Source organism: Heteronotia binoei, chromosome 21 (assembly GCF_032191835.1).
Source record: "Heteronotia binoei isolate CCM8104 ecotype False Entrance Well chromosome 21, APGP_CSIRO_Hbin_v1, whole genome shotgun sequence".
Taxonomy (NCBI): domain Eukaryota; kingdom Metazoa; phylum Chordata; class Lepidosauria; order Squamata; family Gekkonidae; genus Heteronotia; species Heteronotia binoei.
The window spans coordinates 172,397,460-172,423,500 of NC_083243.1; the positions used below are offsets into that span (position 1 = coordinate 172,397,460).

Sequence of the window (26,041 nt, forward strand, 5' to 3'; positions counted from 1 at the left end):
GAGCCACATGAGGCTGTTACACACGTATTGTGCAGCTCCTGGAGGTCAAGGAGGAACTTAATGCAGGCTTACTCTCAAGTAAGCATGCTTAGCATCAGAACCACAGACAGCCTCTAAGCACTGACCCATAGCTAGGCAACTATTTCCACCGTGTATGAAGCAGAGAAGGGGGGGAAATAGGCATGCTTGCAAGCTCCCAGAGACCTAGAGCAGGGAAAGGGAGCACAAGAGCCGAGGGAGTCACTGGAAGGAGGGAGGCAGAATTAAAGAGGGTGGCACAGGGTTCCCCCTTCATTTCACAGCTCTTCTAGGAGCTGTATTTACTAACCTTGTGTCAAGGCATAGAGAAATGCATAATGATGCAAGTGGTGGACCATAATTTATGTGGTACACGTGTTTCCTTCTCCCACTGGTGCCAAAAATAATTCTCTAATCTTTCCCTGGTTTTATGGGAACTGCTTGTTTCTTAAAAAGTCTCCTCCTATGCTGTAAGTGCAAACATATGTATTTTATCTTTCTGTGCAAAGAAGTATTAGGAGTTTTAATAGACATGTATGTAACATTTGTTCATGTTTTGTGGCTCTCAAACATCTGATGTCTATTCTTTGTGGTTCTTACATTAAGTAAATTTGGCCACCCCTGGATTAGACCCATTGTTGGCTACTATTCATACTGACTAAGTGTGTCATGGTTAGATTGTCAGACTAAGATCTAGGAGTCCCAGGTTCAAATCCCTGTTCTGCCATAGAAACTTGCTGGATGACCTTCGACAAGTCATACTCTCTTAGCCTAAAGTACCTCACAGGCTTGTTGTGAGGATAAAATGGAGGAGAGGAGAATGATATAAGCCACTTTGGGACCCCACTGGGGAGACAGGAAGGGTATAAATGAACTAAATAAATGAACATCTAGAGTCCGTAAACCTCTGAATGCTGGGGCTGGGAGATATCAGGGAGAAATAAAGCATAATCCAACTCAATTTTAGTTTTCATGAGTCACCATTTCAGATATATTAAGGCAGAGAGTTATTACTCCCACCCACCCCTTGCTGGCTTACTAGAGCAGCAGGCTAAGCACTCTGTGAAATGGAATGATGGAGTAGAAGGACTATTGGTCTGATCTAGCAAGACACGCTGCCAAGAGAATTCGCTCTCAATCTCAAACCAAAGTCTGAGTCCAGTGGCACCTTTAAGACCAACAAAGTTTAAACCGCGCGCTTTTGCATGCACACGAATTAAACTCTGTTGGGTCTTGAAGGCGTCCCTATTCTCTTGCTTCAGACCAACGCGGCTACCCACCTGAAATCAATTTCACACCGGAAGTGTAACGACATCCCTTCCTTGTTCTACCTCTAGGGATGGATGTCCTGCACAGAGAAAGCGCCACCAATGACGACATCGTCGCGGAGGGACAGCGTCAGGCAAAGAGGCGGGGTTTCGGAAGGCTGTGGATAATCCCTGCTATGGCCGGCGTCTTCGACATCGACCTAGAAACAGAGGAGGGGAGCGACGGGGAGGAGCCTGAATTGGGGGCCGCGGTGAGGCGAATGATGGAGGGAAAAGGGGTGGGCTTAAGCCAGCAAGATCTTAGCGCCGCTTCCTCTCCTCACGCGTTAGCCAGGAGGGTCATTCTTTCCCTACCAGTCAGAGAACGGCGTTTGACCTCTCTCTCTTTCTGTCTCCCCCCCCCCCTTGACCCCAGGAGGCGGACCCGGATCTGCGCATCAGTGGCCCGGAGTGAGTAGAAGCGTGTGGTGCTGCCCTGCCCTGCCCTCTCTCCTGAGCGGACCTTCATTGCCACGCTTTCTCAGGACCCCTCCCGCAGCTTGCGGTTGGAACGCTCCTTGCCTCTGAGGGTCGCGGCTGGCCTGTCCCTGAGCAGCAGGCAAAATGCGTAGCTGCTGGGTTGATCGCGCACCGTCCCTCCCTCGGCCCAGGGTCTGACTTCTTTAGATGAAAGTGGGGGGGGAGGCGGGTTAGAGAAAACATTATCAGTATTGGTGAGATGGACCTCGTTTGGTCAGATGCATAGTCTCTAGCAAAAGCAGCTGCGCTTTTTACTTAAAGAGTTCCAGCAACAGAAAAGGGAGGGTGGGGAGAGCCAGTTTGGTGTAGTGGTTAAGTGTGTGGACTCTTATCTGGGAGAACCGGGTTTGATTCCCCACTCCTCCACCTGCACCTGCTGGGATGGCCTTGGGTCAGCCATAGCTCTGGCAGAGGCTGTCCTTGAAAGGGCAGCTGCTGTGAGAGCCCTCTCCAGCCCCACCCACCTCACAGGGTGTCTGTTGTGGGGGAGGAAGGGAAAGGAGATTGTAGGCTGCTCTGAGCCTCTGTCCTTGAAAGGGCAGCTGCTGTGAGAGCCCTCTCCAGCCCCACCCACCTCACAGGGTGTCTGTGGGGGAGGAAGGGAAAGGAGATTGTAGGCCGCTCTGATCCTCTGTCCTTGAAAGGGCAGCTGCTGTGAGAGCCCTCTCCAGCCCCACCCACCTCACAGGGTGTCTGTTGTGGGGGAGGAAGGGAAAGGAGATTGTGAACCGCTCTGAGACTCTTCGGAGTGGAGGGCGGGATATAAATCCAATATCATCTTCTTAAAATTACAAGGAGAAGCCATTGAAAGAAAGTTTTGAGTCCGGTGGACCAACATGGCTACCCACCTGAATCTATCTTCAAGGAGAAGCCGTCCTAAAACAAGAGCCTGCCTAAGAGCAGTCAGTCCATTCAGAGTTTCTGTTTCCAGGTGCATCTGAGAAACGAATACCTTAAGTACTTATTATTTATCTGGAATATTTATAGTGCTCTCCCTGTTGATTCCTGAGGGAACAAATGCAACGTTCACAAAATAACAACAGGAAATTATTTATAATGGTGTAGCAAGATATAATAGATGTTCCTCTGGTTGTTCCCAACACCTGGTGGTTGGAAGCACACTCCCTTCATCTAGGAGTGGCGGTAGTTGTACATTGTCAGCACAGTAGATGTCAAAGAGTTGGATGAGAAAGAAAACAGATTCCCTGCCCTGAGGGACGTATGATCTATATTTTATGGGGAAGAAGAAGAAGGATAATAAGGGGTAATATTTTCAAAGGGTTAGCCCTGTACTAATGGTGCCTTAAAGATGAACAAAAATGTATTCCAGCACAAGATTTTGTGGAAGAATAATAATCATGGTTGCATTCTCTGTTCATTCCACATCGCCACCCCAGTTTCATGCTGACAGTGGCTCAAGTTGATTGAACTTCCTCATTCCTTTAGCACTCTCCTGAGGAGTACAACAGAGTGATTGAGGGCACAGTAATTGTTTTGCTCTAGCAAACCAAGGTAGGTATAATGCAGTATGCTGCTTCCGGTGGCAGCCAGCTCTGTGCATTAAGGGATGGCTTCATCATCTAGAGATGTACTCTAGTTTTGATGGCTTTGAAACGGGGATTAGCCTCATTAACTGAGGACTGGTCTATCCATTGCTATTATCACTTATAGCTACTTTGTTGTTGTAACTTTTCACCCTCAGCAGTGTTCACATGAGCATGCAGTTATTGAGTACTACTGTCAGTCTGAACATGCCTGACTTCTCTAAGAATGTGATTACCAGGCCTTGAATTCAGCAGGAGCTCCTGAGCCTTTCTGACAGCTCCCTCTCCTCCTTCCCACCTTGTCCATTGAATAGTAGGTACAGCTGCATAACAATCCCTGGATGAGCCCCACCACCTATTTTTCTACAAAACGACCCCTGATTACCATCAACCTCACTCCTTCTGGAGAGTTGCTTTCAATATAGTCACAGGAGACATGTTTGATTCTTCCTTCTCCCTGTAGACTGTCAAAGCTCCAGAGAGTTATTGGTCTTCTTTTATTCTGTTTTCATTGAATATAGATCACAGCTCTGTGCAGCATTCATGTGTTTTGTCTTTTTAAAAACGGACAACTCCAAATTGTTGAGAATTGCTGTGTCAAGCTTAACTGCCCTGTCCTCTTTTCTCTCCCCCAGCCTGATACCAGGACATTATGAAGAAATTGAAATCTCTGAGTGCAGTGTCAACAATGGTCCAGAGCACATTGGACCCCACTGTTTTGAGCTTCTTCGTGTTTTGGGCAAGGGTGGCTATGGCAAGGTGAGCAATAACTGACGTGGAAGGGGTTTCTGCACCCTACTGAAGACGTGTGAAGTGCTAGAGACTTTTATCTTATGAATTACTGGTTTTTACTCCTAGCCCTTCTGGGGTGCTAGAAATGTGGCAGGCTCATAGGGCAATTTGGGAGGCCAGAACCACTGACGGCTTTCCACACAGAGAAATTTAGTTTGTGTCATCAACTTAAATATGATGGAGGTTTTATATATCTGATTTGTTCTCCCCATGCAGCTAATAGTGTGTTTGAGAGATGGGGCAGAGATCTCTTAGTGATCAGTACACACATTTTTGGATTATCATGATAGATTTTTTTGTAAGCCTTTATCAATAGTGATGTGGTAGGGGAATGATTGAAGGCAGAATTACTCTTTCTATGAAGCTCCCAGAATGTAGCCATCCTGAGGCTTTTGGATAGGCCCCCCATTCCTACCCCCTCCATGTATTAAACCTCTGATGAATAGTGTATATGGTGCTGTAAGTATGCTGGTGATCCTCATCTGCTCCCTTTTCCATTTAACTCTTGTCTCATAGCCTGCTACCCCTGAAAAGTCGATGGAATATGAATGTAGGCAAGGTAGAGGCCCTCTTCTCATTCATATCTGCAGTTCTTTCCTGGTGGGGGTACTGATTGCATGATTGAGATAGCCACCTTGTTCAGTGATGCAGGGACATATCCCTGCAGCATGGGAGCAGACCTGACAGTAGGGCCAGGAAGAATCCATGGTTCAGTGGCAGAATACGTGTGTTGTGTGAAGAAGGTACCAGGTTCAATCCCAGATGCATCCAGAGAGCCAGTTTGGTATAGTGGTTAAGTGTGCGGACTCTTATCTGGGAGAACTGGGTTTGATTCCCCACTCCTCCACTTGCACCTGCTAGCATGGCCTTGGGTCAGCATAGCTCTGGCAGAGGTTGTTCTTGAAAGGGCAGCTGCTGTGAGAGCCCTCTCCAGCCCCACCCACCTCACAGGGTGTCTGTTGTGGGGGAGGAAGGGAAAGGAGATTGTGAGCCGCTCTGAGACTCTTCAGAGTGGAGGGCGGGATATAAATCCAATATCTTCTTCTTCCAGTCCCAGGATTTCAGCTAACAAGTTTTCAGTTAGCAAGATTTCAGCATTTTTAAAGACAGACTTTGAGAGCTGTTACCCTGCCTAATAGATTGAGCTAGGTGGATCAATAGTATGACTTATTTTTATTTATTTACTTCATTTATACCCCACTTTTCTCCACTATGGATACCCAAATCAGCTTACATTTCTCATCTCTGCTATTCAAACTTGGATCTCCCAGATCCTAGGCCAAAATTCTAACTGTCACTCCACATTATCTTTTGCGGGGTGGCTGTTCTTAAGCAATAGCCAGCAGCTGGGCCTGGGTGAGTCATGTGGTATCAAGTGGCTGCTGGGCCTGTATCCGTAAATCCTTCCTCACCAGCTGAAACAGTCTTGGAAAGGGCTTTTTGCTGTTACTCACAGAAATCACAACTGCAAGAAGAAGAAGAAGATGATATTGGATTTATATCCCGCCCTCCACTCCAAAGAGTCTCAGAGCGGCTCACAATCTCCTTTACCTTCCTCCCCCACAACAGACACCCTGTGAGGTGGGTGGGGCTGGAGAGGGCTCTCACAGCAGCTGCCCTTTCAAGGACAACCTCTGCCAGAGCTATGGCTGACCCAAGGCCATTCCAGCAGGTGCAAGTGGAGGAGTGGGGAATCAAACCTGGTTCTCCCAGAGAAGAGTCCGCACACTTAACCACTGCACCAAACCGGCAAGGCTGGTAATACTGTAATGATTGCCTAATAACAGCTGCTGAGGGTGCTCTTTTAAAGCCATAGTCACTATTAATTGGGACTTTAAACTACTTCAATTTTTTTTATATACATTTCAGATTTTTCTGCAAATCTAGTTTTTTTTTTTTGCAAGTTTAGTGTAGTGATTAAGTGTGCGGACTCTTATCTGGGAGATCCAGGTTTGATTCCCCACTCCTCCACTTGCAGCTGCTGGAATGGCCTTGGGTCAGCTATATCTCTCGTAGGAGTTGTTCTTGAAAGGGCAGCTGCTGTAAGAGCTCTCTCAACCCTACCTACCTCACAGAATGTCTGTTTTGGGGGGTTGGGGGAGAAGGTGAAGGAGATTGTGACCACTCTGAGATTCAGAGTATATGGCAGGATATAAATCCAGTAGAAAGATCTGTTGTCTGTTTATGACACTGATGTCTGAACTTAAGCATCCACAGATTTTGCAATGTTGAGAACTAGATAAATTGATGATATATATGACAGTGAAAACACTAAGCTACTCAAGTGATGCATTGGCATGGAGCTTAATTCAGTATTCAGATATACTACCTTATTATGACTGAATGAGCCCATTTGTATCCAAATAGTACCGTTTCTGTATTTGAGTTCCCATGAAGAAAAGCAGGATATAAATTAAGTAAATATAGCTGGAGAAGGGGAGGCAAATAAAAGGTAGGCTGGTTGGTTGATGGGTGGGAAGGAGAGAAGAAAGCAGAGAAAGGTGAGGATATAGAGCCAAAAGGAGGGAAAGAGGACCTAGAATTGGAAGTAGATACAGAGTAAGTGACCTACTAACAAGGTTTTGCACCACTGGGCTCCTGCCTGGTAGCCAGCACAGCGCAACTAGACCATAGTTTTCCCAGGTAGAGGCTGCTGGAGGGAGGGGAGGCTGAAGACTGGGGGTGCACGTAAAGGAAGACTGGCTAGGTGGCAAGGAGAGAAGGAAGCAGGGAAAAGGGAAAAACTGGAAAAGGCAAAGAAGGAATTGTTTGTGTGTGTGTGAAATATACCCCACAAGTCATTGCAGGTCCTCTGCTTCTCACTATATCTAATTTGGTATATAACACCAGGCCAAAAATGAACTTCTGATGCTACAAAAGCTAAGTCAAAAAAGGCCTCTTGTGCTAATTCTGTGAACCAAAATAAAATAGTTTTAAATATATTCTTTTATTGTGGTACACTGATCTCCTGGAATAACAGATGGGAAGCAAAGCAGCATTTAGCTTTTCTCTTAAATCAGGATTTACGTTTAATTGACTTGCGATACGTGGAATGGACCCGAGGTTTGACCATATTGCCCCCTTGTTAGAACTTTTGCTACACAAAGGCCAGTCCCTTCACTTTCTAGTAAGTCTCTGTCTGGGCCAACACTGGAAGAAGAAAAAAGTCTAGTGAACAGCCTATGCTCATAGATCTTTTTTCACTTTCTCAGCAAGTGGCTGTTTTTTCCTCATTCTCTGTTAATCATCCGATAAAGGCTCCAAAGGATGAGAGTATTAAGGCAGCTACAGGAGAGCCAGTTTGGTGTAGTGGTTAAGTGTGTGGACTCTTATCTGGGAGAACTGGGTTTGATTCCCCACTCCTCCACTTGCAGCTGCTGGAATGGCCTTGGGTCAGCCACATCTCTTGTAAGAGTTGTCCTTGAAAGGGCAGGTGTTGTGAGAGCCCTCTCAGCCCCACCCACCTCACAGGGTGTCTGTTGTGTGTGGGAGGGGGGAGGTAAAGGAGATTGTGACTGCCCTGAGACTCTTGAGATTCAGAGTATAGGGCGGGATATAAATCCAATATCTTCTTCTTCACTTGAATCAATGGAAGCAAATCTGATTAAAAACTCGTCAGAGAACCTTGGAATTTTTTTTTCTAGAGTAGAAGTTAACTCCTCTGAATTAGCCCAGTGTCCTATTAGTCAGTCATTAGTACTGTTGGATGCCCCTACCAAGTCATTGACAAAGCAGGGGTTTCAGGTTCCTCTTGATAAAATACAGAGTTGCCAGGCTACTTCAAGTGTTTTATCTTGATCTGGGGTGGATGCTAAACAGTCATGTGGCCTTCTGTGGTGTTAAACAGAATTGTTCTTTTCACTTGAGCTTGAGATAATTGTTGAATAACCTAGTCCAATAACTGAACAGCTGATGGCCACATTTACAGCTAGTAGAAAATTGATTATTTTAAATGGTCTTGAGAGAGTAGACCATTTGGAATCTACCTGTTCAAACAATTTTGGGGCAAGTATGACTATTTTCTTATCTCTGCTGATTTGATTGATCTGGTAAACTACCTTAAAGTGGAGAGAACTGTTACTAGTGATCATATGCCCTTCTATTAGTTTGCCTAATAATTTTGGTGCCCACAGTAGTCATCTGATGTTCATCTGTCAAGACTATGACAAATTGAGAGCAGTAAAATGGATTTCTGAAAACTATACTGTATGTAGAATTTTGATAGTCTCAGATAAACGTCATGCTCTTAAGAGAGAAATAAGGATCTTGTGCTCAATGTTCCCTCTAAGCTGCAGAGTCTCGTGAGCAAAAATTCTACCTTGTGAGCTACTGCATAAATTAGTGTGCTCTGGGTCATCCTTCCTGAGCTAAGACAAAAATGTGTGAGCTGGAAACTAAAATCTGTGAGCTACCTCATGCTAATTCAGCTTAGAGGGAACACTGCTTTTGCTTGTGTTAACTGCTGCAAGCTAGAGCAAATCTACTTCCACCTGTGTGTGATAGCTGCTGCAAGCTAGAGCAAATCTACTCCCATTTTTGCCTGTGTAATCTAACCCAGGGGTGTCAAACATGCAAACAACTTCCTTCTCCCTTTTCCAGGGCTGCAGCTACACCATAGCTTGCTTCCTGCCTCTTCCCCCTCTCTCCCTCCCCCCTCTCTCACACAGACCTCTGTGCTGCTTCCTGCTTCACATGGGAGATATACAAAGAAAAGCCCCCCCCCTCTCTGACACACAAGCATGCACAGTCACATGGCTTCTGCTTCCTTCCTTGGGGCTGCATCAGGTGTGAGAGAGAAAACAAAGTTGGATTCCCATGGCAGCTTTAAGACCAATGTTTTATTCCAGATATAAGCTTTTGTTTGCAAGCATGCTTCTTCTTCAGGGGGTGGATGGATGGATTCTTCTGACAAACACAGTGTACACTGAAGAAATTACTTTGGCTTATTCTAAAAAGTTAAAAAAAAAGAGATTGGATTTCTCTATTCCTATCTGGATCTATTTTCTTCCAAAAAGACCCTGATTAGGAATTAGAACACTTGGATTGGTCCTTATATCTTGGAGACTGGAGCACTTTCTGATGCCAAATGATATTAGTACACAGTGGTAATGAGACAGGGGAACTAGGTCTTATTTCAGTCCTGGAGGCTGCATTGTTTTAAGCTTCATTATCAATTGCAATTCAGCAGTCTCTTTCTAATCTCCTTTGTAAGAGCACTGCTAGTCTTAGGTCAGCAACTGAATGTTGTGGTTTCTAAGACATATGTCCACTTATCCTCCTGGACTGAATCCTTCTGGATGGAATTGAGACCTAGTTTCCTGTCTCATTACCAATGTTGGTATCTCCACATCTGCTACCCTTCTTCATGTCACAATCCAATCAAGCTGCTATTATCATTCATCTGCTGTTGCCATTTGATATCTGAAATCACCTTTATAAAGTTTATATCTCTGGTACCTTATGTTACATTTTATGGCACGCACGGCTTGGCCCAACAAAGTGACATTTATGTCAGATCTGTCCCTGACAAATTTCAACCCCGCTGCTCTAACCCAGTCTGTCGAGATAAGGCCCCTGAAACCTACACCAAAAAATCTGGTTTAATCTTGAGTGTAAGCAGGGCTTTTTGTAGAAAAAGCCCAGCAGGATCTTATTTGCATATTAGGACCCACCCCTGACACCAAATCAGTCAGAACTGTGTTCTTGTGTGTTCCTGCTCAGAAAAAGCCCTGAGTGTATCTTTTAAAAGTTTATTATCACTTAGGAATACAGGCATGTTAGCTCTTCAGTTACACTACAAGCTTTTCCTTTTTTTGGAAAAAATTTACAGATAATCTGTATGCAAGAATAAAAAAGTAGCTTGCTTTACTAATTGGCAAAAACTAATCAGTTGCCAGAAATAATATAAATCTGAGTGAATTTCGGAACCTGGTTAGCTCTGTTTTCCATTGTAGGAGTCACATATGGACTCACAAACCTTGGGGGAACAACATTATTAATATCTTCGTTAGTTCTGGTAGTAACTAAGAGTATTTTGAACCTAGCTGAACTATCAGAGTGGCCCCCTATTTAACCAGCTGAAATTAGTTTTGTGATTTCTCAGATGAAGAATGGGAATGCTTCTGGTACAGATTTAATTCCCCTAGAACTCTTCAGAGCCAGTATCTCATGGTGGAAGGATATATTGGGAACCGTATTCACTCAGATAAATGCAACAGGAGTTATGCCACTTTCTTGTAGACATGCTACCATAAGATCAGTTTATAAGAAAGGAGACAAAATGGACCCATCCAACTACAGGCCAATCAGCCTTTTATCAGTGGCCGGGAAGTTTTATGCTCTGCCTCTTTATTACTGAATAATGGACTGGTCAGAGACTAATAAACTCCTGGGAAGGGAACAGGCCATTTTTAAGCGAGGGGCTGATACAGATGATCATCTTCTGACATAACAGTTCTTAATAAATATGCAACCAAAAGTTGAGGGATCCTTACTGCTGCATTCATGGATTTGAAGGTGGCTTTTGATACTGTAACCCATGCCTGATTGTGGCACAAGCTATAACTAACATCTATTGACAAGAGACTGTTGGGTTTGGTTGAGATTCTGTATTTTACTCCCATTGCACAAGTTCTCTATGAGTTAGTGATTATTAAGAGCATTTTCTGAGCCTTGCAACAAAGAAGTAACCTAAAGTGCTTATGTGTTCAAGATGGAACACCAAGCACAGATGGATGATTAAAGGAAATGGCATAGAATAAGTTAAATGCTACAAATACTTAGGGGGGGGGGGTCTTTCATTCTTCTTGCTCTTGGTCTGTTCAACTAAAATACATCAAAGCAAATGTTCAAAGAACTCGAAACAATGCTGTTGAGGTTTTTCTACACAAAGGGAGGACAAATAGATACCACCCGACATTAAAGTTTTCTACACAAAGGTTGTGAACCAAATGCTGTACGAATCACAAATCTTTTTATATCAAAACTCTAAATCTTTCGAAACGGAACAAATCAAATTTCTAACATCCATTTGGCTTTGCCATTCTGTGTACCAGATTCAGTATTATGCCTAGAAACAGGCCTGAGTTCCACTGAAGCTCATGTGGTTTTCTTTGATCAGTTATTGACCAAAACTAAACTATTTCCCAAGAAGTCTAGCTCCATTAACCTTGACTGATCACCATCAATCAAGATGGAAAGAGTTCCTGAACTTAAAACTACAGAAAATGGGACTGTTGCCAAATAACCTGCTAAATTTGGGCTATACAAGAGTGATACACAAAATCAGCTAAAGAGCTCAAGACATCGAGCTGCAACAACATATCTACTCTGCTGGGAAATATTACTAAATAGATAGAATAAAGCCAATTCAAACTAGCAAATGGTCTGGAAAATCTCTCACCACCAAAACTAAGATCAGCTTTTTTCCTGGTGCATTTTAATGTTTTTCCTTCAGCACTTTTTAAAGGAAGATACCAAAAAATCCTGTATTCTGAATGATTTTGCTCTTATGGATACCGAGAGGTTGAATCAACAGGGTATGTCCTTTTATATTGTCCTTCTTACAAAGAGATGTGTGATGAACTTTTATCTCCGTTATTACAAAAGTTCCCATGAAGAGACAAACAAATTCTATCGTACTATTTTCCTTGTAAGATAAATCACACCAGACCAGGGCTTTTTTTTTTTAGCAGGAACGCACAGAAATGCAGCTCCAGCTGGCTTGGCACAAGGGGGTATGGCCTAATATGCAAATGAGTCCCTGCTGCACTTTTTATACCAAAAGGGCATGTGTGAAACAATGGTGAGGTTAGGGGGTGTGGCCTAATACGCGAATGAGTTTCTGCTAGGCTTTTTCTACCAAAAAAGCCCTGCACCAGACTATGGAGAAAGTTGCAAAGTATTGTACTGAAGCAAGAGCATTCCGATCCTCATTGGAGAAACAGAATGCACGTTGCACTTTTAAATGTTAACTCTGTAACTAGGATTCTTAGTATATAGATTTGTAGTATTGTGTTTTCAGTCTTAATGCTTATTGTGTTTATTTTTGCTAGTTGTTGACCATAATCAAATCAATTGTCAAGGTGGCAATTGATAAAGTTTATGTGGGGCTGGTATCTGGATTGACAAAACAGAGAGGAGGGTCGTTGGATTCAATTCTTAAACTCCTATGATCTGTAGAATTCCGAATTGTGTAGTTGGGGTTAGCCCTCTGAGCTGAATAGGGACAACCATTTCTTGAAGCTTGGGCTTGGTTGAAGGCTTTCTTTCCCTTAAAGTTGAAATTATGCACTCTGACATCCAAGAGGGCTGCTTCAGCTTAGTTCTTCATGTTTCCCACTGAACAAACACAATACATTTTAATGTGCCTATTCTGTTCTACAATTAGTACACTGTAACAGCATGCAAGAATTTGGAGGGGATATCTTATCTTCCCCTCCATCACTATTTCCTCTCTCTGTACCCTGAAAAAAAACCCCAGACTCTCGCCTTCTCCTTTTTCCTTCCTACTCACCAACAAAGTACCTTTATACCAGACCCTCATCTTCAGTTTTCCTTCCCTTCCTCAGATGGCAGGGCATTAAGGTGTGCCAACATAAAGGCACGCCTGTAACGAGGAACAGTCAAATGTGAGCTGCAACTCAGAAGCTCTCCAGGTGGAAGAATACCAGCCCATTGATAGAACACAGTGTGCTCTACAGATTGTACTGTTATACTTAAATAAATAAATGTTTCTACAGTATACACAAGAGTTATCATTAACAATACTGATCAGGGTGGGCCTAGGGTGCCAGCCTCTGGGGGTGCCAAATTGGACTTCTCATGTCCTCCACACTTCATCTGTTTTTGAAAATTGGTTATCAGTGTGGGGGGGGATTACTAGCACAATGGTCTAATGTGCCACTGTTGGCATGCTTACTGGAGGCTGCATACCCCTGCTATTGATGGAAGGGTTTTAGGTAACTCATACCATTCATTGAACTTTTTAAACATTTCAGGGTTTTTTCCTGGTCCTTGATATCATTCTGATGGCTAAGGAATCAGAATAAGTGCTGTTGGCTTTGAGGCCTGCAGACGTGACAGAGAGCAAAATCTGTTTTGCATCTTTTGCTGGCTTCTTCCAGTGAATCTTGTTACTCCAAGAAGATTATTTGCCTATTTGAGGTGGATACGACTACCTCACGCCTTTTGATTCTTGGTTAGCTAGGAAATGGGTCTTACTGGGTGGAGCCTCATGTGCCTCCCCCAGTCTTCCATGGAATACTGATCATGATTACATCTTCCTTTTCCATTAAAGGTATTCCAGGTACGGAAAGTGCAAGGAACCAACTCTGGGAAGATTTTTGCTATGAAAGTCCTAAAGAAGGTAAGGCATGTTTATCTTTGAACTCTGCGTGTCCTAACACATGTTCTTATGGGATCATAATCCTCTCTGGGTGTCTCCTGCAGGCCAAGATCGCCTGTAATGCCAAGGATACAGCCCACACAAAGGCTGAGAGAAATATCCTAGAGGCCATCAAGCACCCCTTCATTGTGGACCTCATCTATGCCTTCCAGACTGGTGGCAAACTCTACCTCATCTTGGAATGCCTCAGTGGTATGGGAATTGAGATCAGCATTGTTCAGTATGAAGGAGGCCATTTCCTCATGCCCCTAGATATGTCACAACCCTTTTATCCCCTCCATGGGTTTCTGAGTGTGGGGCAGGCTGTGCTGGAACCACCTTACAATTTCACATCCTATGCTTTCTAGGTGGGGAGCTCTTCATGCAGCTAGAACGAGAAGGCATCTTCCTGGAGGACACCGCCTGGTCAGTGCACAACACTTGACATAAGGGGGCTGGGGTTAGCTGCAAGCTTTCTGTTGGTTCTTAGGCTGACCTTGGATGGGAACGGGAATAGGGAAACGTGGAGTCTACCTGAAAGACACCCAAGGATGAGAATAAGTTGGGCATTTCCTTGCAACCAACTCCCCCCCCATGTCATTTGGAGCTGCTTTCTTAAGTGGAACTTGAATCAGCAAGCCTAGCTTGTAAAAGGAAAGCTGGAGGAGGTGTGATCGCCCGAAAATCCAATCAAACCCATTTTAAGAATGCAGCAATGATAAACTGGCCAGATCCCTGTAATGAAAGTTCTTTAATAGCTCTGAACAAAGGGAAGGATCTCCATGGCAAGCAGGATGGGTGCTGGGGCTTTGTTCTTGTGGTATCATTCCCTCTCCCCCCCCATCAAATAAGACAGGGACCCTAGGGAGTTTCTTTGTCTTGTTTTTTAACCTTTTCTTCTAATGTGACCCACCTCTGTGAACTTTCTGTCGATTTCTTTGCTAAACTTTGAACTGTTCACTCTGCTTTGGCTCAGTGGTAGAGCATCTGCTTGGGAAGTAGAAGGTCCCAGGTTCAATCCCTGGCATCTCCAAAAAAGGGTCCAGGCAAATAGGTGTGAAAAACCTCAGCTTGAGACCCTGGAGAGCCGCTGCCAGTCTAAGTAGACAATACTGACTTTGATGGACCGAGGGTCTGATTCAGTATAAGGCAGCTCCATATGTCCATGGAGCACCTTGTGCTCTCCTGTAGAATGCCTCTAGTGAACTCTTAATCTGTCTGGCATGGATTAGTTTGGACGGGCATTGGGTTGCAGAGAACTGGCAACTGGATGGTCTCACTTCGGAGCAGGAGGCTGAACTGATGTGGTTTTGGTTGCCTGGCTAGTCTAGCTTGATCTGTCAGCAGCATCTGAGGGAAGGGGGATCATTCTGCAGTTTATGTACCCAAGGCAGATCTTTAAAGATGTATCCTGACTTGCCTTTGTTGTGTTGCTGATTTTTTATCAATGTTTCTGTCTATTGTTCCTTGTGCTATCCTTTGAAGACCACTGTAAAGTAGTTGATCCCACAAGTATCTGTAACACTTAGCCAGCGTGTAGCTTTGACACAGAATTGCCACCCGACCAGAGGCCGTGCAGTCGGCAACGCTGCAGGAGCACTGTGGGATACGTCCACAGAAAAAAACAGCTTGCACAGCATCCGTGCAATGTTTGAAATGTGTTTTAATATTTATATAAAACTTCCTTTTAAAAATGTTAACCCAGGAATTTGCACAGACTAGCTGCATTGTGATGGTAACAAGCTACTATTTTAAAATCCATAAAGTGTGTGTGTAGACTGTAGAGGGTGGGAGTGCGGGGGGGGGGGAGAGAGATAGTGAACATTCCAAATAAGCTAGTTCTTCTCATTGTCGACCAGTGAAAGAGACTCATTGTGTTTTTGTACAGGAGCATGTTGCCACGCCTCCCCTTGCCCCAACAGGGTGGACTGCCAAATCACATCAATGCGTGTGGCTTTTCATATCCTGATTCCTTCTGTACAGCATTCTAACTGAGGGGGCTGGAAGTGGAAGGGCAGGAGGTAGTGCAGCGCTTAAACTAGCTCTAAAATTCTGTAGCTGAAGCATTTTAAAGTGGGCGGCTGAATTTAGTTCAGGAGATATACTTAGGGATTGGAAGCCTCTGGTTAAGAATGAGTTGTGGCTTTTCTGCCTGGTCTTGTCCCTTCTGGTTAAAATTCCAGCAATCCTCCTGCCCGTCGTTCTTTTCCCAAGGAGAGAGCAAACCTGATTTGCCTGCACAGCAGTGATACTCCCAGGAAAATCCTATTTGTCTCTGTTTGCTTGTTAGCCGAGTTCTTCATTTCCACAGATGTTTTAATCTCGCCAATCACCCTTCCCTGTAGACCTCTTTCAAAAGTACCAGGCTTTCTTCTGTTAGCCAGCTCTCTGACTTGTGGGATGGAGCTGCCTTTGATACAGGAAGGTGTTAGGGACATTCAGAACTATGAGGGACTGTTTGTGTGATGTTGATTGAATCTGTTTCTCTCCCCTCCCCTTTCTGTATTGTTTCCCAGTTTCTATCTGAGTGAGATCACCCTGGCCTTGGGACATCTACACTCCAGTGGCATCATCTACCGCGATCTCAAGCCTGAGAATATAATGTTAAACAATCAGGGTATGAAAAAGGGTCCCAGTTTGCAAAAATGGAAGGGAGCTTCTTTGAGATGCATATGCTTCTCACTAGCCAGAGAGGTAACTGGATCTCTGTTCTGCTCTTCTACAGGGCATATTAAACTGACAGACTTTGGGCTTTGCAAGGAGTCTATCCATGACGGTGCTGTCACCCACACCTTCTGTGGCACAATAGAGTACATGTAAGTGGCACGGGCTCCTCAGCAACTTTGGGAAATCCACACATCCGGCAAAGGCCTCTGTCCTAGAGGAAGCTGCTCGGTGGTATCTTTGAAACAAACGTTACTTCCTCTTTCTTACCATCTCCCCCATATATCAGGGCCCCAGAGATACTGATGCGCAGCGGCCACAACCGGGCAGTGGACTGGTGGAGCCTCGGTGCCCTGATGTATGACATGCTCACTGGATCGGCAAGTCTCACCCGCGTGGTTTGCGAGGGCAGGGGTGGAAATGAGAAGCTGTAGCAGAAGTGAAAACCTGACCAGTGATGGGTCATGCTTTGGATTGCCAACTCAGCAGGAGGGTTTTTTTTTTTTGTGAATTGAGGAATATCAGAGTCCGGAACTTAGATATGCTGAGGAAAGGCAAAATGTCATGGCTTATCTAGGAAGAAGTTTGGGAAACCCCGTAGGATTTTCCCCCTGCGCTTGTGCTGTTTCTTCCTTGATTGTGTCTTTGTCCCTGGGCTCTGTGCAACCCATTGGCTATGCTCTTTGCTGTCTAGAACACATGCTTGTGGACCCCTCCCACCAATGTCATGTTTTGCTGCCCTCCAGTTCTTCTTTCTTCTGTCCCCTTGCAGTTGCTTAAGCTTCCAAGCAGCCTCTTCCTCAGTTTGGGTTTATGCTGAGCCCTGTGTCCATGTCTTGTAGCCTCCTTTCACAGCCGAAAATCGCAAGAAGACCATTGACAAAATCCTCAAGGGAAAGTTGGTGCTTCCACCCTATTTGACACCAGATGCCCGTGACCTGCTGAAGAAGGTACAAACCTGTCATTTGGTTGAGTTGAACCCTGCAGCTTGGATTGTAACAGCCATATTTGTTTTATTTCTGCCCCCTCTTCCTCTGCCCCCCCCCATATTTTACAATTTCCGTGAAGTTGTGGGCAGCCAGTATATATAGCTACTTTATTTAATTCATTTGTTTCCCACCTTTCCCCCCAGTGGGGACCCTGTGTGGCTTGCAACGTTCTCCTCTCCTCGTTATCCTTAACCACAACCTTGTGAGATAGGTTAAGCTGAGAAAGTGTGACTGACCCCAGCTTTCTCAGTGAGCTTCCATAGCACAAGCGGAGATTCGAATCTGGGTCTCCCAGATACTAGTCTTGACACCCTTAACTGGTTGATGCAATGCTATTAATAGACATTCTGTGTAATGTTTCTTATTCTAAAGTTCTTGTGTTCACTTTTTTTGTGCAAAAAAAGTTTATAATACTCATGAGGTGCAAATGAGCTCTGCGTTCATAGCAATAAGTGAATGGAGGACGTAATGAACCTCTGAAGACAAAGGTTGACCACTGTGAGTCACAGCTGACGGGTTATTGCACATGTTGTCTTCCCTCCACAGTTCCTCAAGAGAAATCCCAGTCAGAGGATTGGGGGTGGCCCTGGTGATGCTGCAGATGTGCAGGTAAAGGTTGGGAGCAGGAGGGAGAGAGGGCAGTGGCTAAGCTTACCCCAGGCCGGCATCTTACTACAAACGGGACATCATGTTCAGGGCTGCATGTTGAGCAGAGATTTCGCTTCTACATTCCTAGTCCTTGTGGCTGCGAGTATGAGTTTTAAATTGTGTGAGCAAACACCTCATGAAATCTCAGAAACCCAGTTAGGGATGAGAAGATCTGTCCTCAAAAGAAGATTTCTGATGGATGGGAGTTCAGTGCTTTGCAAAGTTCTTTGCTTCCCGGTGCTTGTTGGAAGCCGAATGAATTATATAAAGTGGGAAATATTTGCATATATATATATTTAATTTGGTTGCACGATTTAGAGTTCTTCGTCATATAATACTTAATTGTATGTGGAGATTATGTCCAGCTAATGTCCTGGATCCTGTCTGGCACCACCAAGACACTTCTTCCTGGTTCATAGCGCTCTGTATCACCTGTGGGTGCGCCATAGCTTTGGGTGGGAAGGAGCCTTGGGGATCAAGTCCTTTACATTCTTTGCTGCTCAAGTGAGAAGTTAATTTGAAAATAAAAAGTCATTCATTGTGTGTCTTTTATTATGCTGTGTAGCTTTTCCCGAAATGGTTTACAGGAATTAAGCAGCAGCTTATTTCTAGACAAAACAAGGTGTGCTGTTGCTGGGATCTCCCATCTGGTCTGAGGTCATTGGAAGTTGAGCTGCACATCCAGAACGAGCACTTGGTGAGGTCCTCCAGAAGGTTTCCAGATACTAATGGAGGACTGTATGACTGCGTTCTTTCCCATGATAAAGAAAAGGGAAAAAAATCACTGCCAGGCAGAACTATTCTGGATCTGCTTGTTTTCGATGGGAAAAGGGGGGGGGGGGCGGTTTACCTGAAAGAAACGCAGACATGTGAGTTCCTGTCCCCTGTTCTGAAGCTATACTGTCTATGGAGGATTATATCCCATGTATTTTCAGCCTCGACTAGTATTTGGAAGAGTGACCTCCAAGGAATACCAGGGTTGTGATGCAAAGGCAGCAAATGGCAAGCTATGTCTGAAATGTCCGTTGCTTTAAAAACGAGTCTAGCTCGCCACCTAGTGGTGCACAATGCTAAAAGAGCTAGAACTTCTGGCTGCCAGACAGTCTTTGGATCTCCTGGCTACTCTATACACAGTTCCATACATTAATTAATTCTGCAATGTATAGCTTGTCCCTCAGTCTGTACGTAAAGGGAGTTTGCTTTGGCTGGAACTTGTCGCCAAGAGCTGCTTTTAGAGGATTTGGAGGAATCGGCCTTTCTGCTTGGTATTCCAGTTAGAAGTGTAATGATGGTGGCATTGGTTTGCACAGCAGTCTTTCTTCTTGCTTAGGTTGTTGAATGTGCTAGGTAGCACAGTAGGACGAGAAATCAAGAAAGAGGTTCTCATGTAATCCTGTGTTTTAAAAATTCTTTGCAGTATGATTCCGCCCCCCCTCCAGACTGCTGGAACTCTCTGCCACAGTCCACCTGGGCCCTGTGAGACTTATTACTGATTCACGGGGCCTGTAAGGCAGAGATGTTCTGCCAGGTGTCTGGTGGTGGGCAGCTACAGTTTCATCTTGGCAGTCCCACTTCCACCTCCGCTTTCACTCCCCCTGCGAGATAGCAGCATCAACAGGATTTGATGCCATCTTGCTTTTAGGGAACTGTGGTGTTTTGTTGCTTATTTATCTTGGTTTTTTTCTTTGTCTGTAAACTATAATTTTCTTGTGAACTGCCTTGAGCCTGGCTATTAGGAAGGGCAGTCAGAATTCAATGAAGTAAATAAATAGCCACAGCCTTGCAGGAATTAGAAAACACAGATGTGCAAATGGAGTTACGAAGTGTGTGTATCTGTGTTAGGAGCTGCAGGGAGTTCTGGGTAGCACTAATTGTATTTTTCTCTCAGAGGCACCCGTTCTTTCGACACATCAACTGGGATGACTTGCTAGACAGGAGAATCGACCCACCCTTCCGACCTTCTTTGGTAAGGGTGACCACCTTATCCCACCCCCACCCCCCATCTATTTTGCTTTCTTAGCCTTTTGCTCTGTAACTTGAGATATGGTTTTATGAAGGGACACTGAAAGAGGGACTGTTCACATTCTGCTCCACCCACATTCCCTAGATTGGCTTTGCCATGATTCAGATACCCAAGATTCTGTCCTGTTGGCTTGTGCAAGCTCAGGTGTTTCGTTGCTTTCTTGTATTCCACTTACTATTGATGTATTTGGGCTAGCAGATAATCTCATTTTGACTTCAATCCCCTGTGGCAGTTTCAGTTCACCTTTTCTAACCTTGATGTATAGAAGATGTGTGGTGGACAGGGCTGTTTGTACGCTTGTGAAAATTAATTGGAATCACCAGCTGACTCATGAGTGTACATTGGATTGTTGGGGAATGGTTACCACATTGACAATGATAAAAACAAGGTGACTAAAAGGATATTAAGTGGCAACTAATCCATGTCAGTTGATCTTGTGTACTCAGAAAGGGCCGTCTAAATTGGAGTGCTTGAGATCTGTGTTCAAATCTCCACAAGTCTTTAATTTTATCCATCAACAATTAAAGAGAGGCCTAATTTTAGTTGGCACGACTGTGCTGGCAGAAGTGGGGTTAACCCCGTCCCCCTTGTGCCATTTCCCAAATAGAAGTTGCATGCATATTACTGTAGCTGCTGCAGAGAAAACAGACCGGAAATTCTTCATTTTCCTTTCTGGGACTAATCATACCTCAGGAATGCTGAGATGTATTCAGGGAACAGCAATGATGGGGAGGGGCAAGAAGTCTCACACAGACGCTTTTGACGAAAAAGCTTTAGCGATTTGAGTCACAGATCTCCAGGGCAGTCCTTGGAGTTTGGCAAAGGTATGTTTTGTCTCTCATATGCTTCCAGTTAAAGTATACCTAATCAACAGTCTAGAGATGTATGATATCCCATGCTGTGAAACTACTGCAGATCCCCTTTTTTTATCCCAGTGAAGTGATCTCCCCCTCCTTTTACCACCTACAGCAATCGGAAGACGATGTCAGCCAGTTTGACACCCGCTTCACTCGCCAGACCCCTGTGGATAGTCCTGATGATGGCTCCCTCAGCGAGAGTGCCAACCAGGCCTTCTTGGTAATGGATGCCTAAAGAAGTTATGGTGCAAGGAGACGGGGTGGCTGAGCCCTCCATTTGCTACTCTAAGGAGCTGACATGTTGGTGGCTGCCTCTACCAAAACAAGGCAAAGCCAAAACCCAGATCCCAAGCCAGTATCGTGACATTGTTGACCATGTGCTTTTTCTGCAGGGATTCACTTATGTGGCCCCATCCGTGTTGGAGAGCATCAAGGAAGGTTTTTCCTTCCAGCCCAAGCTGCGATCTCCACGTCGTCTCAACAGTAGCCCCCGCACGCCTGTCAGGTAATGCCGGAGAGAGGGTGAGCCAAGTGGTGATACCTAGAGTCATCTTCTTCCGGGTCTGATCCCAGGGAGGGGGAAAAGAGAGAGAGCTGGGTCCTTGCACATCTCCTGTGCGGATGACTGTTCTGCTTGAACCTTAGAGCCAAAAGTATCATGGTGAGACTCTGGGGGGTAAGGCGGAGCAGGATGGTGTGCATGTGGCCAAGTAAGCAATCAGCTGAACTCGACCTCCTGTTTTGCAGCCCGGTGAAGTTTTCACCCTTTGAGGCCTTCAAGCCAAGCACAACTGTGGATATGATGGAGCTGTCATCCCCTTCCCTCATGCCCGTGCCAGAGGTTACTGCCCCACTGCCCATCAAAACACCATCAGGCACCAAGAAGCAGAAGCAAAAGGGAGGCCGAGGGGCGGCACGGTAGCTGGGCCGATAAGGAAACAATTGGACTGTCTGCCTCTCCATGGGGCGTTGCTGTCTGCTTGCTGGGCCAGCGCTTGGCAAGGAATGGAGCTGGACCCACAGGGCTTTTCGAGCCCAGTTGAGGAGCATGTGGTCTTCCTGTTGCAAGGGCCTGCCTTCCCTCCCGGCTGCAAAGGCCTGTGGTGCTGGTGTTTCCCTGTGGTGGGCAACCCTCTTTACGCAAAGGTGCTTTAAGTTCAGAAGATATAATGAATTACAATGAGAGTGGACAAAGTTTGGGGTGGAGAAAGGACCAGTCAGAGGCACCTGCCTACAGCTGGGTGTGTCTGCCCCCTTCTAGCAGTATACGTGCTTGAGTGTGCATTGGGACCGGAAGGGCTTTGCCAGAGGATCACAGTGGAGGTGTAGGGGCTGGATTCCCTCGCTGCTGCTGTATGTGTGTCAAAAGTCTAGAATTGACCTGGCAAGGGAAGAGTCCCTTTGCCACTGATGACCGGGAAGGGTATTCTAGGTGGAGTTATATCCTCTCCATGGGTATGCCTAATCGGTCTCCTTTTCCCAGAAGACAACAGGTGCCAAAGAGAACAGTTGCCCTCCCCACTAATGGGCAGTACAAGGAAGGTCCTCTCCCAAGGTCACTACCCATCTAGCGTCATCTCTTTCTATTCTTGGCTATGAATGAATCCCAGGTATTGCCAGCCAAATCCTTTTGGTTAAGACGCATGCTCAGAGAATAGGTGCTTGTTGAAAGGCATAATAGATGGTTTTGACACTAGCGCTCTGATCTGTGTGAAGTGCTTTAAACCTTCAGAAAGACCTATGTCAATGCAAAATGTAATTGTTACAGCAAGAGATTCAGCAGCCTCCTTACCGGCGTAGGAGATGTGCAGACATATTCCTTCTGCTTTAATATCACAAGGAAGCTACATTTTCAAAATGAGCTGCCGCTTTTGAGGCTGGTGAGAGCAAGCCAGTGAAGTGGTGCGGTTACAAAGAGTGAAGCTGGATGAATTATGAGCCTCTGCCATGGGCAAGGGCTGAGATGTGGTTCCGTCTATGGAAGTAATCAGAGGTGGTGGTGCTGCCCAACCCTACTTCAGTCCATAGCTGACCTTGTGGAGAGTCTGGCAGTGTTTTTCTCGATACTTCTAGAGGGTGGTGACATGGAAATGCTTGCCACTGTCCTCCCAGGCCGCTGTCCCGGAGAAGGAATGTAGATCACTAAGTAAGACCTCAGCACTTCCCTCTGTTGCCTTTGTACCATCTTCCTTGGAAGGCTGCTGCAGCTCAGCCTCTTCAGGTGGCTCAGAGTTGATGCTCTCATTGAGATCTTCTTTCCTTTGCGCCTCCTCCTCGTTGTTTTCCTGCTGTTGCTCCTCTGCTGCCATGTCCTCCTGCTGCTCTGGTTCCTCAAGCTCTTCTACTCTCTGCTCCTCATCCTGGTAGCCCTGGGGCAGCTCCTCTGGAGGCATCTCCCCCCTGAATGCCTGCCATCGGTGGATCAAGACTCCTACCAGACGTCGGGGATGGTACCTCCCTTCTGAATCCCGACTCAGCCTGCGCCAAGCTAAGAACAGTAACAGGAGGAGGAACAGCAGCAGACAGAAGAGAAGGCTTATGGTGGTAGAATCAGAATGGCTGCTGCCTCCTTCCTCTGAAGCCTTTGCATTCTCCGGAAAGACTGGAAACAGCAGTAGCAATGCAGAGAGAGCATGGAGGAACTGGAGACTCTACAGGAAGAAGGGAACCAAGATGAGTCACTGTCCCTGGGAGGCCAGTGCTAACACACAGTTCTAAGTATTCTCCTGCCTCTCCCACCTCTGGAGACGTTATAACTGTGTGGATCTTTGAATTATGCACTTAACTCCTAATTATGCAATGTTAATTGGATTCTTCTAGAGACTGTATGAACTTACAAGGCTTTATGACTGCTAAAAGCACCTTTGTTTTTGAATGTTGACCAGAAATGTGCATCTTAACATTATTTAGTGTCGCTAGAAAGGCTGGCATCATAAAAAAAGAGAGAATGAATTGCATTCCTAACTGTTAGTATTTTTCAGGCCTTTGTCGGGCGCTGCAGTAGAAGTGATAACAGAAGCTTGACAGCCTCACTATGGATTCATAGACTACCTGCTCTTTTCTATTTGCAGTTATTCAAAGAAGTGAGAGATGGTGGTTTTAGTACAGTTCCTTCTCAGTGGTCATATCCCACGATAAAGGCTTTATCCCCCATGACACTCAGGGCAGTGTGCGTTCTGTGTCAAAAAGAAAATTATGTGCCAAGGAAAGCATAATGATGTGAGCTGTATCTATTATGCAGATTAAGAACAATTGCATGCGTGTTTTGCATAATTTATTGTAGTTTTGTTAGTCTGGGGGACACGTGAGGAACTATACCAGGTCCTGTAACCCCACCTTGGGCTTCTGGAAAACTTTTTGAGCCACTCTTTTGGCTTTTGAGAATTCAATAAGTTTTGTCTACCTGCTTTTTAGACTTAATGGCTGTGAAGATATGCTAGAAACATGCTCTTTTAAAAATAAAACTATTGAGATTCCCGGTTCTGAGCCCACTACTCCACGCTGTGGGGCTTCCATATTTTTCATGGAATCAAAAGCCTACGCCTTAATAGTTTTTGGAGGGATTGCCATTGCGAAATGCTTCTGGCTGTGCCAGTATCTGCCAGGAATGACAGTCCACGAACAGGGGGATGAGTTTCCCCAGGGTCCCCTGAAGCGTTATGTGCTTTTTGCTGTGGCCTTCTCATGCTGCTTTGGCTAGACATAAAGCTTGAATGATCCCTACATTCTCTTTGCCTGCTGACCAGCTGGGGAAGATGTCACATTAACCTGCCTTTGTACTGAGACCAACCTCTGGTCTTTCAAGGGGTAGCAGTTCTCCAGGGTCTCAGGAAGAAATAACGTGGGGCTTTCTGCCTCCCTAACATTGGCTGTACCATTAGGCCCTTGGGCACTGCTGTCTTACTTTATTGGACTGCGGAAAGGAAGCTATGCCGTGATGAACTTATAAAGAAAGGTTAGCACATAAATGTGTGTATGGACAGCATAAACTACTACAGGTGCGCATTGCTTCAGTCATCCCTCCCTTTCTTAGCTAGCTCACTGAATCAAGCTGCCAGACTGGTAATAGAGGAAAGTTTGTGGTAGGAGACTGAGGGGAAAATCCAGTTGGGCTAGAAGCTGTGTTTGTCATAAGCTCAGCACATTTTTTTTTTTGTAAAATCTAACCAGCCCATGCCTTGGCTGTAGCTGATTAATTTGGCACCTGCTGACCATCCGTGCGGCAAAGATTTGTTCCCATCCATCCATTCTGCCTTGGGTATCACTTTGCTTTTTTACTCTAAAGAGTTAAAAGCAAACCAGTTGCTGTAGAAAACGATGGTGATGGTGAGCATCACCACTCTTGTGATCTGTATGCTCTACATTACGATGGCCATGGTTTGCCTTCCGTGGGGTGTTGGCTAAGTCAGTGCCTACTGAGCAGCAGAACTTTAGCTCCCGGCCCACCTACCTCCCCCTCCTTTGCTAGCAGGCCAGAGACTCTCTTAATGGCATCTTGCTGCATGAGCATCACAAGTCCTTTTTTTCTTTTCTGCAGATGTGTGTGCTAAAGGTCTCGAATGTTCTCAGTCACTCGCTGCTACATTCGCTGCTGTATGCGAGTAGGGGCTTTCTAGACTTGCTGTTCTAGGCTGTTGTTTTCTTGCTGTTCTGTGGTTTTCTGCTCATGAGAGTCCCTCCTAGCCCTTGCATGCGTCCCGGAGCTCTGTTTTTCTGAGATTTTGTGAGATCTTCCACATGATAGTGTTGTAGGTGTGATTATAGAAGCAGCTAAGTTTAAATGGCACAAGTAAACTTGAACCTTCCTTGTAACTCTTCCTAAGCAGCAATTTGTTTTGTTTGCCCCCGTCTTCAGGAACAGACGAGTCCAGCGGAACAGCCTGTGTGATGTCAGTTTACAAGTCTTTGCTCAGGGAAGTTCTACAGCAACTGGTTTGCTTTTAACTCAGGGAAGTGTTCATTTCACACTGCAGCTGGGGGTTAAATCTATCTAAATGTGGAGCCCTGGTTCCCTTCATTTATATAAATTCAAGGAAGTTTACATTTCTTTAACCTAAATTAAGGCTGAAACCCCTTAAGGCAAAGCGATCTGCTCACCTACATTCTAGGAACCATTAGCTGCTCTACCTTCAGCCTCTTTTGCAGTGAAGTAAAGGGCTTCTGTTTGTTAAACAGGTGAAGTTGCCCATTTGGCTAGGGCTGCCAAGGATTGTAGGAGGAGAAATGTGAAGTTGATAGCTGTCTGTTAGATTGGCTTCTTCACAGTACTTCGTATGAGGAATGGTAAACTTTGCAGCTAGCTGATAGCCTTCTGTAAGCAGATATTTTGTTATG

The 26,041-nt window shown here is 45.2% G+C and overlaps 2 protein-coding genes across 2 annotated transcripts; one reads left to right on the forward strand and one right to left on the reverse strand.

Moving 5' to 3' along the window:
- The first annotated feature begins 1,461 nt into the window (after positions 1 to 1,461).
- RPS6KB2 (ribosomal protein S6 kinase B2) lies at positions 1,462 to 24,201 on the forward strand. The gene is made up of 15 exons (XM_060261889.1): positions 1,462 to 1,537; positions 1,702 to 1,736; positions 3,985 to 4,108; positions 13,440 to 13,508; positions 13,592 to 13,739; positions 13,895 to 13,952; positions 16,043 to 16,143; positions 16,252 to 16,342; positions 16,480 to 16,570; positions 17,033 to 17,140; positions 17,726 to 17,788; positions 19,716 to 19,793; positions 20,820 to 20,927; positions 21,100 to 21,212; positions 21,455 to 24,201. Exons 1-15 carry the CDS (start codon positions 1,463 to 1,465, stop codon positions 21,627 to 21,629), a joined length of 1,437 nt encoding a protein of 478 aa, XP_060117872.1. The 5' UTR covers position 1,462; the 3' UTR covers positions 21,630 to 24,201.
- Positions 22,777 to 23,100, reverse strand: PTPRCAP (protein tyrosine phosphatase receptor type C associated protein). The gene has a single exon (XM_060261888.1). The coding sequence runs from the start codon at positions 23,098 to 23,100 to the stop codon at positions 22,777 to 22,779; it is 324 nt and encodes a 107-aa protein (XP_060117871.1).
- Positions 24,202 to 26,041: the final 1,840 nt, after the last annotated feature.

What these genes read in the sequence shown, in the direction of transcription:
- RPS6KB2 (XM_060261889.1), top strand. Translation starts at nt 1,463, where the DNA reads ATGGCCGGCGTCTTCGACATCGACCTAGAAACAGAGGAGGGGAGCGAC. An exon ending in TATAATGTTAAACAATCAGG is followed by an intron (nt 16,144 to 16,251) that starts GTATGAAAAAGG and finishes GCTCTTCTACAG; the next exon opens with GGCATATTAAACTGACAGAC. An exon ending in GTGATGCTGCAGATGTGCAG is followed by an intron (nt 17,789 to 19,715) that starts GTAAAGGTTGGG and finishes TTTTTCTCTCAG; the next exon opens with AGGCACCCGTTCTTTCGACA.
- PTPRCAP (XM_060261888.1), bottom strand. Translation starts at nt 23,100, where the DNA reads ATGCCTCCAGAGGAGCTGCCCCAGGGCTACCAGGATGAGGAGCAGAGA.